At 42.5% G+C, this 12,857-nt stretch overlaps 1 protein-coding gene across 1 annotated transcript; it reads right to left on the minus strand.

Moving 5' to 3' along the window:
- Positions 1 to 76: 76 nt before the first annotated feature.
- On the minus strand, positions 77 to 11,219 carry zdhhc2 (zDHHC palmitoyltransferase 2). The gene is made up of 13 exons (XM_010732894.3): positions 10,552 to 11,219; positions 7,214 to 7,240; positions 6,283 to 6,377; positions 5,431 to 5,551; positions 5,194 to 5,263; positions 5,041 to 5,073; positions 4,239 to 4,359; positions 3,783 to 3,915; positions 3,050 to 3,176; positions 1,798 to 1,890; positions 1,426 to 1,541; positions 1,259 to 1,339; positions 77 to 984 (listed from the first exon to the last, which is right to left on the minus strand). Exons 1-12 carry the CDS (start codon positions 10,676 to 10,678, stop codon positions 1,299 to 1,301), a joined length of 1,104 nt encoding a protein of 367 aa, XP_010731196.2. The 5' UTR covers positions 10,679 to 11,219; the 3' UTR covers positions 77 to 984; positions 1,259 to 1,298.
- Positions 11,220 to 12,857: the final 1,638 nt, after the last annotated feature.

The raw sequence follows: 12,857 nt of genomic DNA on the forward strand, positions 1-12,857 counted from the left end.
TTGATGGTGAACAGATCCGCAGCATTACACAGAGGCTTTGCTGGCCCTCGCCTCTTCAGAGACTTTTTTTTTTTTTGGGCCGGCAGTTTGACATGTACTGTAGGCTACCAGACAGCAGTTTAGATATTTGGCAGAGGGAGGGGACGCACGCTGTCGCAGCACCAGCTCTCAGGTGTGACAGCAGCATCCCCACTCATGCTATAACGAGTCAAAAGAGCCCTTATTCGGATTACTAATCAATACGCTGGTTTCTTTTTTCTTTCTTTTTTTGTTTGTTTGTTTGTTTGTTTCAAGCAAAGGGGAGAACATCTTGTGGTACAGTTCACTACAACAAGGTTTGTGTTGACATCCTGAGATGAGAGCATGCATCGTTTTGAACTTCCACAACACTCAACATGGTGGGTGGAAAACTTTCACCCCTCCTCCAAAAAAATTTAAAAAAAGAAGAAGTGACTTCACAGGGAGAAAAAAATGGCTAAATTAATATCAGTTACATCACATTAACATCACGACTAATCTCTACTTAATGTGCAAACATTTGGCAAACTTATAACAGCTTCACTTCATGTGCTAAGCTATGAGAGTAAAACAAATGAACGTGTCTACTGTGACATACAAAAGCAGCTAATCTAATGTACAAAGTGGAAAAAAGAAAAACATCTTCCATCATCGCTGCTGTGCTTCTTCATACACAAACAAAAAGGAAGGATGATAGCTGGAATGCACTTTTTCAATTCAGTTTCAGTCCACTTGTTCCAAAATGCTTCCAGATAGCAGAAGAAATTGTTGCCCCCCGTAACAGTAACAGTAATAACTGATGGTGATAGATGTTGATACTTTTGTCTTTTTTTTTCCCGTGGTTCGCATCAGTCATGTAAACCTCTCGGAAAGCAGGGTGCAGTATGGGAAACAACAAATACGGATGATGTCACCGCCACGTCACGTTCTGATAGGCACAAACACAGAGGAGGGGGCAGCACAGACCTGTTGGATGAAACACTTTTTATTTATACAGCACCAAATCAAACAGCAGACTGTTGACAGAGGCTCAACACTTCCCACCATGAGCAAAGAAACAACTTCCTTTTTAACCTGGAGCAGATTCCAGCTCATCGGTGGGTGACCGGCTGAGTTAAAGGGAGAGAGTTGGAGAGGCACCTGGCTGCAGACCTCGTTTCCGGGCCTGACAGTGGAGGTGCCTGACAGTGGAGGTCTGCAGCCAGCATCTCTTGGGAGAGTTGGGTAGTTTAGTACTTACTTTTCTGGGTTGAAGGCGTCACCTCTATCTCTAACTTTGGTTAGGCCTCATTTTCTATGGTCATCCCCGGGTTACTGGCACCTAAACAAACACACCAGTGGAATAAAACCCACCACTTAAGTCACTGAGGGGGGAAGCTCATTATAAGGAGTATGACATGATCTCACCCTTCTTGTCTTTGTCTGTTGCACTGTCACTCTCTGACCAGGAAGGGGTGCTGATGAGCAGCCGGCTCTGAGACTCCCTCAGCGGCTTGGAGGGGAACTGTCGCCCCTCTGCTGCACTGGAAACACACAATGCACATGAGCAGGGGGGGTGAAGTCAAGAATCACAAGCCCACTAAGGAGTAATCTTTAAATAAAACTTCTTTGACCTGAATGATTAACTTAAAACTTCAAGGTCATTTTTTTCTGGATGATTAAACCTACAGGGTTAATAAACCGCCTTGCATTTGTGCAGACTCTTTCGTTTCTGTGCTGTGCACGCCACTTTTTTAAGCATGTGTGTGTGTGTGTGTCCTTCATCTTTTTTTTACTCACCCCTTGTTGGCAGGGTTGGAGCCGGTGGGCGATGACGGCTGCTCAGGGTCCACATTCACCAGACAGGTTGGAAACGAGCAACCGTCCCCTAAACTGGAAAACCATCAGAAAACACAGTAGAAAGACATCAATGGACTTATTTGTTATGTATTTTAATGTGGATTATATTAAAGTACATATATTTTGATAAACAGCAGCCACAGTGGTGTGTGTGTGTATGTATATATATATAAGCTACTGGTCATAGCAGACCAAGTAAGGCTGCAGCAGCAGAGTGTATTGAAGGGTGTAATTAAATGATTATAAATTTAACTTTTCATTTATAAGAGGAAGAATGTCTTATTTCATCTTTTAAACATGACATAGTCTCACGTTATTGTTGCTACTGTATATAGAACTACAGAATGAATAACCAGCACATCATTATCCTGTGAATTCATAATAATATTCATTCTACCAGTATGAATTACAAATTTTACAACCGTGCAGCTCCTGCACGAATTCACAGTGGCGATGTTGTTGTTGTTGTTGTTTGCTGAAGCTAATTGTCTGGTGTGTCCTTTGAGACTTTTTCTCTCTTTCGAATCATTTTGTTTCAAACTGAAGCGACAACGCTCACTGATCCCAGAGCAGTGATTTCATTTATTCAAGCCTTCAAGACTTTTTTCCTGCATGTATAATTATTACCAAAACTAATTTTCTTCATATCTTTATAGATGCAATGGGAGTAAATGGGAGCTTTACAGTAGCTGTTAATACAATATGATATATAACCTAGAAAATATATTATTTTTCAGCTATTTTATGTCTTTATTGGAGTTGACAGTCGAGACATGAAAGGACGCCCTTGACATGTTTGGACACATTCAGCCCGCAGTGACGCACAGTGAGAGTGCAGCGACAAGTCCTGCCAATCTAACACGCCATATAACCCAAATCTCGGCTTCTCTGCGGGTTATAAGTTGGATTCGATTTGACTGATGTCATTTTTAGTCCTCGCCACACAAACAAAGTTGTGGAGCCTGAAGTCTTTGACCTAACTGTCCTTCAGTCTAGACTCAAAATTGCAGGTTATCGGGGCTCCTAACCTGTCAAACAACCTGCTGGGGGGTGTTATAAATCATTTCACAACTCGTAGACGTGCTTTATTGGATTTGTTTGCCCTCTTTGAGTTTTATTATTTGTTTATGATGATTGAATGATTATTTGTGTCATTCCGACAGATGTGTTCAGATGATTTTGAAGTCCTTACCTGGAGAAAACAGGAATAGGCCAGTATTTGGCTTCGTCACCAAAGACCTGGCGGAAGTTCTTACTGAAGCCCAGACTGAAGCCGTTCTTATCTGTGCCGTGGCGAAACACTGGAGAACGCACGGCCTCTGAAAGGACACACATGGAGCCGAGGAGTCAGTGTGACAGGCAAATGAATAAACACAACACTCCCTCTAAGTCTCGATGTCATCTATTATTCAGACTACTAACAGGAGCTCATTCAGACAACACATGAAGGCTTCCTGCTGAATGGAACAGCTCTGAATGAAAGTGTCTTTGTAGTAAAAGGAAAAAAGCAGATCTCGGACCGTTCCACCATGAGTGACTTCTCTTCCTAGCAGTGTCTGTTACTAAGCTGCTTACTGCTCTGAGCCATGTGTCTTTGCATTACACTGTAACATACTCCTCTGGATAATCCACTCTCCTCCAACACACAGACAAAGTGTACCACTGTGCACGCATAATGAGAAACTGCTCCGTCTGATAACGGCACCAGAGAGGCTCATCACATCACTGCGCTGATGAGGACGGTGAGAAGAAGAAGAAGAAAAAAAAAAGCAGTGAAACATCCTTCATCATTAGTGCAAAGACGACACCGTAAGCAGACTGAGAACGGATACTCACCATCCTCAAAAAACATGAGTGAACTGCTGTCTAACACAGGCTGTTTAATTACCACATCCACAAACGGATACTTCCATACAGAAACTTACCCAGAGTGGATCTGTTCTTGCAGACAAGCCAGCAGTGATAAATGAAAAGTGAAGCTAGGCTGACTGAAAACATGGAAGCCGAGAAGAAGAGGAACAGGATGTGGAACTTGGCCTGCGTGTCTGGAAGTCCGTTCTGGGGGAAAACAACAAATAATCAACACAACTGCAAGAAAACAGAGAGGACACTATGACACTACGACGGATCTGAAAGATTTCTACTACGGGAGCTGATTAAACAGTTTCTACTGCAGTGCCACTAACTAGTCAGTTGGCTCATACCAGGTATTCTCTCAGACGGAAATGTGCTTTACCTCCAGCCTTGTGAAAAAGATCAAATACCACACGTTTAATGCATGTTTCCAGAGAGATGTGAGATATTTTTGTGCTGACCCAGCAGGATAAAAAAGCACATAATAGAATCAGCGGCTCATGTCGAGGTGAACGAGCAATACTTACCGTCCAAAATTTAATGAAGTATTGAAGATCTGTAGCAGTTATAAAAAGGCAGTAGAGTAGCGAATATGCCAAGAACAGCATGAAAAACTTGTAGTTGGAGAATCCCACACAGTTGTTCACCCTGCAACAGGAATGAAAGGATGCAAGTCGGTGTGGGAAATTATCATTAGTGCGTGTTCAAATCTTTTCTAAATCTAGAAATGACTTAAAATTATTAAGCAAAACACTGTAGCAAAAATAAAGTTATTGTTGTTACTTTTTTTGATATTTTGAACCTTGTCCACTGACATTTTGTGGATGTACACACAATTAATTTTCAATTAATTGTGTGTACATCCACAAAAACTGGTAATTGCATCAACCAGCAAGTTTGTTTCAGGTGAATTTAAGAACCTGCCATTAAAATCAGGGACCGGGGCTGAAAATCTGTTTTTTTCTGAGATGTTTTCGGCGAGCATGTTTGGAGAACATTACAAAAAACAACTCTTTATGATTTATTCTTGTATTCAACCTTCATTCATCACCAGATATGGCACATAATTGCCAAGAAAGCAGACAAACCGATGGTGTTTTTCAAAAATGTGCCAGCCGGTGGGCTGGAGTCATATTTGTTTTGTCTCCCTCTGCTGCCAGAGTCTGTCATCTGACAGGAGGAGAGGTAAACAAACTCTTTGTGCCTCCATGTGATGTGTGTTTACAGGCCCAGCTGACTCGAAACCATGAAAACCCCTGAATACTGTGGAGGCTTTAATGAAAAGCAAGTCATACAAGACCACAAGTCCATGTGAGTGTCACTACATACCACGGGCAGTGGTGATCCATCTTCAGGATGCATCTGGAACACAGCACGGTCACATGTCAGTGTAATTGAATCTTACTCTGCCTGCCAGAATGCAATATATATATATATATGGTGTGGTCTTTTCTCTATAGGTGCACAAGCAGAGAGCCATACTTATCGCAGACTGAACAATGGTGACATCGATCAGGCTTCAGCAGCTGGCAGCGATCACAGAAACGGATTGCTGAGGAGACACAGGTAATTCAATCACACAGCCGTCAGCAGCAGCCTCTCCTAACACTTGACCACAGATGAACAAGGTGACGGGGCTAAAATGAGCTCTGAGAGCTGCACGTCAGTCTAGACTGCTCCTGTTGTTCCACCTCGGCAGCACTGTGTACTGTACTGTACCTCCAGAGTTGGTTCGGGTGTAGATGGGCAGGTCCTTGGCTATCCTCCTCAGGATCTCCTGCTGAGACTCTCCCCGATCTTCACGCTCCAGCAGCTCTTTGTCAGAGTAGGACAGGTGAAACTATGTAGGGCAGAACACAAGAGGCAAAGACAAACAACGGCTGTGAATTATCAATAGCTCTATCTGTGAGCAGCGCTGTTTATTTCTAATCAGTCATGCCCTTACAGATCGAAATGATCTGTCAGATAAGCCACAGGCTGTGTTAGTGTCAGTAATGCACCTATGTGTGTTGTTGTGTGAAGCTGCAGCTCAGTAGTCAGTGAAGGGTATATCTGTATCTTCCATTTGTTTTGGTTCTTTCTGTCCCAGCAGGCAAACGAAGAGCAAAGCAGCACAGAGCTGCGATATTACTTTCAAGCCACTCAAGCGATTTATGATTGAACAATGGAAACAAATAACTCAGATGGTAACAAACAGCACAGCACACATAAAATCAGACTTTTATTACAGTCTAAAAAACCTCAAGTGATCCATCGATCACGTCTCATAAAGGAAAGCTTTCATATGAATGATTGATTGCGTCCATGCCTCGCCACAGTTCGAACTGATATGCAAAGGTGGCTCTTTTTTTTTTTTTTTTTGAGATCTGTGCATGTGTGTCCGTTCGGGCTGCAGAGCAGAAGTGCTGTGGTCAGGATCACAGCCATTACAGTGCAGCTTCAGGCACTCTCACTGGAAAGTATTATTAGTCTAAATGCAGCGTTCAATCACGCAGCGAGGCTGTAACCTACATCTGCAAGCCTCTTCATCCCAGCCGACAATAACGAGGCGTCGAAGTCAGACACACTCACCTCCTTCAGGGGGTTCATGGGCTTGGTGAAGATGGTTTGCCAGTACGCCCACACAAACATGATGAAAATGACATGGTACACCAGCAAGTATACAACTGAAAGCAGAAAAAACATAAACAGCATCATCATGTATCATCAGCGGCACGCATTTAATCATTTACTCACAGTTTGCAGCTTCATGAATATTAATAATATCGGTGTGATTCAGTTTAACATCTTTTGTTTTCGCAAGCAAATATATCTAATACAGTTACTGCACAAAGGGTCTGAATAAAAATATAAAAACAACTGAGTCTGAAAAAAGAAATAGGACCAGCACATCCTCAGTTCTAACAATGAAACTAATAATTTAAATAACTTAAATTGTGTGGTGGGGATAAATCAGTGTGTAGTAGATACACTTACAGTGTATTTCAGACTCTGAGCAGTTGCTTTGATGACACTATTTTGTTGTACTGATGTACTGAGGACTGCCAGTGTGATTATGGTTCATCCTAAGGGGAACAGCATCACATATCCACTAGTTCTTGAGACATTTTTACTCAAATTCACATGTGGAAAGTCGGCATGGTTCATCCTCTGGGCACCACGAATGCCTGTAGATAATTTAATGTTAATCCATCCAATAGTTGTTGAGATAGAGATGGACCAACAAGGCACTAACTGACTGACTAAGATGCCTATAAAAGTCTCTTTCATTGCATCTCTAGACTCTGTGGGTGCACAGAAAACAAAAGCCTCTGTTGTAACATACAACTGAGCTCATGAAAAACAAAATGCATGACACTGCTCCAGCTGATACAGGCTGATTATAGTGTTTTGATGTGGGCTGTTTTTTTGTACAGACTGGAGGCTGCTGAACTCAACTCAACATCTAACAGATACAGAAAAACACTCATGATTCCTCTGGATGTTAAACAGCGACACTTACCCTTTTGACCCGTGTCTTCGACGGACTCTGAAAAAAGTTAAAAATAAAAAGACACAGTCAAGTTTGTGTTGAATTAAGGAGGGTCAAACACACTGTGTTTGTTTTAATCCCTCCTCTATGCTGTGCTTTTTTTACATGATACATGTTTGACTGACAGTCGGTGTCTAAATTCAGCAAAACTGAAAAATGCTGACTCTGTTCACCCTTAATCCCAGTGTCAAATACCACACCAGTCCCAAAATCAGTATACAGCACACTCCCAGTCAAAAACTCATTGTTCCTCTCATGTAGATATGTGCATTGACAAAAGGCATTGAAAACAACAGGAGCATCCTCAGCCGTCTGTTTGTGCGTCTATGTGTGTGTGTGTGTGTGAATGCTGACAGCTGCAACAACTCCCCACAGAAGGGGACCGGGCGAAGCTGCTGATTGAAGTTCGACATCAGCATCCACCCACACACTTGATGAGCCCCCCAAAACCCTTCACAAAGTAATGAGACAAGTGGAGACCTGTTGGAAGATTAGCTGACACACTGCTTTATATTTGTCCCGATATCTAAGCAATGATTACCTGAGCATACAGAATCATTCATCTTCCGCAATTAGTCAGTAAAGCAGCACACACACACACACACACACACACACACACATATCAGGGTATATATATATATATATATATATATATATGCACACAGCAGGAACTGAGGAAAGGTAAGCCAAGGAGCTGAATCAAGGCACGCAGCCAAAAATCGTGTGCATGCCGCCTTGCAAGCATAAAAGTCCTAGAGTGTGACAGCAAGAGAGTGTGTGAGTGTGTGATTTAGGGCATGTTCAATGATGTATATTAAAGTATCTATGAAAGCATTACGCTCCGCTCTCCGTCTCTTTTCATCTTTGCTACAACCAGATACATTTCCAACAATGCGTAAGACCTCCTGACTTCACATTTTTAACAATCGTGGAAAAAAAAGGACCAACTGTTCAAAGGCTGGTGTTCGGTGCGTTAAAAGAAAGTGGGTCAACCGCAGATTGCTTGGGGTGAATTATGTACACCAGACAATGGGATTAACTGAGCTGGCGAACGGGGGAGGTATCAGCTGACGATACGTTCACACAACTGTCTGTGTGTCTGTCTGCAGAGCACATGCTGGCCCAGAGTAAACTGCTATCCTGTCCTGCTGCTGCTGTTTTCCTCTGTCCGATCCTTGTGACTCAAATGCATCACAAATTCGCTCTTGTTCTACAGGATGCAAAACAAGATGGTTTTAAAAAAAAAAGAAAAAAAGCCTGACCAAACAATGTTTTTGCTTTTCTGTCACCCTGCAGGAATGAAGGACATCAGAGTATCTCATGGAGCAGGCAGCAGAGTCATGGCGTCCTGTAACTCTAGAAGAGGTTCATCCTGGGTCAGATGCCTCCCTGGTGAAACTTTGGACTGGGTGGACAGCTTTAAAGAAAGCTCTGTGTCTTTGCAATAAGATAATGTACATCATTAATAGTTACATTCTTTATTTGGGATGATAAATTAATGCTAAAATAACCCATTCAAATATTCTAATATGAAATAATATCACTAAATAGCAGCAATTTATTAAAGTAAGTCCAAATAGTCTAGGATGGATGAGAAAATAGACCAATGGAAACAGACAAAAGGTCTCCTGCCCCTCCCACAACTTTTTTTTTTTAATCTCTGTGGTTGTTTTGCAACTCTTTGAGATGATTTTGCATCCCTTTCTGGTCATTTTGTGTCTCTCTGGAGTCATTTTGTATCCCTTTGTCTTTGTTTATGTCCTTTTTAGGTCATTTTACATCCCTTCATGGTCATTGTGCATCTCTCTGGGGTGATTTTGTATCCACTTATGGTCCTTTGGATAATTTTGCATCTCTTTACATTCTTCTTACAGCTCTTTGAGGTAATTCTGCATCCCGTTGTGGTTATTTTTCATATCTTTTTGTAGTTCTGCATCTTTTCATTATTGTGTTTCCATCTCTTTGTGGTCATTTTGCATCCCTTGTGGTTGTTTTGCATCTCTGATTGAATTGTGTATCTTTTTTTTGTGGCAATTATTTGTCTCTTTGTGGTTGTTTTGCATTTCTGAGGACATTTTGCATCCCATTGTGGTTATTTTGCATCCCTTTTTGACAGTTTCTGCATATGTTTTTTTTTGTGGTTTTGCATCTCCTCATTCTCTGTGTGGTTATTCTTCATCCCTTTGTAAGATTTGCATCCCCTGTGGTTGTTTTACATCCCTTTGTGTTGCTTTTGTATCCCCTTGTGGTTTTTCATTTCTTTGTGGTAGTTTGTTAGTCTCTGTGTGGTCATTTTGTTGCTCTTTGAGGTAATTTTGCATCTCCTCTGTGGCCTCTTTGTAGTAAATTGACAACAAGAAATGTCAATGCATGCAGAGTCTCTGGTCCAGAGGTTCAGTTAAATGTTAAGTGAAAGTAGGAAAGCATGTCTGGCTAAATCTGGAGAAGATCAGACTGACAAACAGCCATAATATCAAACCCTCCCCCCCTGTGTTTTCGCCTGTTTGGTCTCATTAAACTGTCTCCATTACATCCCCCTTTTTGACTGAGGAGATCTGCTTTCCTAGTGGTCTGACAAGCTGCCAAATGGAGCACATGAGTAGGCTGCTGAGACTCCTCTGAGACATCCTAGAAACCATTACTCACTATCCAGGTCAACTCTGCGTTCACCGTTCACCGAGGAGGCTCACTGTCTGTAACCGCACCATTCAACATTCAGCAGCCGGGAGGGGGGAAGCGTGATGGAAGGAGGCAGGCCTGTCTCAAAAGCCATTACAGTCAGACTTTTTGCCAACAGATAATGCTATTGGTGTTGTGGTGGAGGATATAATGAAGCCCGGTGACTACATGAGCCTGAAGCTATTACAGTAAGTCTTTAAGATAGTGCTGATAGAGTGGTAGTGGTAGAGTCAAATAATGAATCTGATAGGACGGCCTAATCCTAGACTGTGCAGCCTGTGATAATATGTTAGGAAAGCTCCTTCACAATAAAAGCAGGCTGTCAAATAGTTCTAATTCTGCCTGTGTCATGACAAGTTGTGTTTTTCATGCAAAAAAAAAAAAAAAAAAAAAAAAGACATGATTGCCACTTCCTTGAACTGTTATTGTCATGTGACTGACACTGTCCACACACTGCATAAACAACAAGACAGTCTGCATCCAGCCTGGACTACAAACTGCTGAAACAGAAATGTCTCCCCACCCCATCACCAAATTAAAACACACACACACACACACACCAGTCAGAGCCACGCATTCACATGCACACACACACCTCCTCATACTACGAGAGACAGCTGGTTTCTTACCTATGCAAAGCTGCAAAACATAGGCGTAGTATGACCAAGCCACTATGAGGGCGATGAAGAGGACCGGGATCCAGTACAAAACTCTCTGACAGCCCTTCTTGATACTACGCGAGCCCGACGGTGCCATAGTCTAAGACCGGATCATTTCTCGTGCGCAATCGTGTGTTCACTCTCCCTCCCTCTCACTCTATGTGTGTGGTGTGTGTGTGTGTTGTGTGTGAGTGTGTGAGTGTGTGTGTGTGTGTGCGCCCGTGTCTTCCTGTAGACTGTCACTGCATCGTTGCTCCGGCTCTGATCAGCCTAATCGGCAGCACAGACGCATCATCCCACCAGCCTCCCGCCCGCCTCGGATGCCGCCGCCGCCGCCGCCGCCGCTGTGTTGCTGTTGCTGCTGCACTGCTCACCCCCCTTATGATCGTCCTGCTCAGCCACTAGCACACACACTTCAACAAAAATATCAGAGAGCACACACACTTACACACTTACACACACGCATACGTGCACGCACACGCACGTGCACGCACACAGAGTCAGGACCGCCCCTGCTGCCTCCCTACAGGTTGCCATGACGTCCGCGGGATGCTGCAAGCCTGGCACATTTTTTCAAACCACGAGCAGATGGGCTCAATAAGTTCAGACTCGGGAGTGTTGAAACACACACACACACACATCACAGACACACATGCCACACACACACACACATCACTCCCAGTTGCATATTTTGGATACAAAGACAAATAATTCACACTATTTTCTGTTTCTTTCAAACATTTCTTTCCACTTTTTGTCATATTATGATAGATGTCATGCCACAATATTAAACTAGTGTTGGTGTGATGACTGTTTCCAGGCTATAATATGGTTTGTTTGTGTCAGAAGCCAGCATATTGTGTTTTTCCATTACCTGACAGGTGGAGGATCTGCAAGAGAGATCCACCTGCTTCTAGCTGCTTCACGCCCAACTGCACCTGCACAATATTTTGCAGTCCTGCAGTACAACATTACTGTACAAGATGCTGCAGCCTCATAAATGCTGTTTGAATGTGAGAAAGATTTAAGATGTGATTTTTTTCAACCTGTTGCCAGTTTCGTGGGCGGGCGGGCAGGCATGCTGCAGAAAGCTAACAATATGCACCACGATCATCAAGCATCTCAGGCTTACAGTAAGGACAGATGGTTCAGTCATATGTCAGATATCTCAGCCTGTTTTGATGTTGTTCAAAAAACCCGCCCAGTGAAAGGATACAACTGAACCCAAATTTGTTTAAATGACATTTGAATAAATATGTTTTCTATTTGCATTTGTTAGTGTGTGTTTATCTGTGATCTTTATGAACACTGCAGTGACCTTTCGAAAGATCTGTGAGCATTTTTTAAAATGTTAAAACTGACCCTGAGCTCCCGGGATTTACTCGTCACCACTGAGCCTGTGAAAACAGCTGTATCATGAAGAAAATGACCCTCATGTCATCACCTTGGGCTTGAGACTTTAAAATTTTATTAAGAGAAATGAAAGATGCTATTGAGGTACGTTGTGGGAATACAGCGTTTTCAGAGTTTCACACATTACAAGGACAAAACAATCAGGATAACTCCGCCTCTGTTGCATGAATTTCGAGCATTCGTTCTTTAATCTGTCTGGAAGTGCAATGCTGAATTGCACAAGTCCCAATTTAGACTCCACTTCAGAGGGTTGCTCATACTGAGGGGGAAAGTGAAACCTCCTTACATAAGAAGCTAAAGATCTGAGTAATAACGGGTGAAATTTCCGGTACTTTCACACATCATGTAATATTGAGGCAATGCATTGATTTGATGGGCAAACAAGTGCAGCCATTCAATCTCTTTCACACTGTTAACAGAGAAACATTTGTACTGGTGGTGTTTTGTTTTGTCTTTTCTCTTCAGTATATTTGGTTGGAGTCCTCGAAGGATCTCCTTGATCTTACTTCAAGTGCAGGATTAGTGTGTGAGACTGCAAATTATTACCCTTCTGAATTAATCATTTAAAGATAAAAAGTCCCTGATTAGAGTCTCATACGCCCACACAGCCTCGGGTTCTTTATGATTAATACTGTTAATAATTTGCCTTCAGGTTGAGAATTAAACTGCTAATTTCTTTCTTGTGTGCTGCTGCCACTGTAGTTACAAAGAAAATACAGTTTGTCTGCTGAGGAGTTCACAGTTCATTATCTGACTTCTGTGAAGACGGTGACCACAACTGCAAGCAAGCAAGACTTTGTTGGTATGAGTGTGTTTGTTTGTGAGAAAGAGGAAGCCACAGCTCACAAAAATGACCAAGAATC

This window comes from Larimichthys crocea, chromosome I (assembly GCF_000972845.2).
Source record: "Larimichthys crocea isolate SSNF chromosome I, L_crocea_2.0, whole genome shotgun sequence".
Classification (NCBI taxonomy): Eukaryota; Metazoa; Chordata; class Actinopteri; family Sciaenidae; genus Larimichthys; species Larimichthys crocea.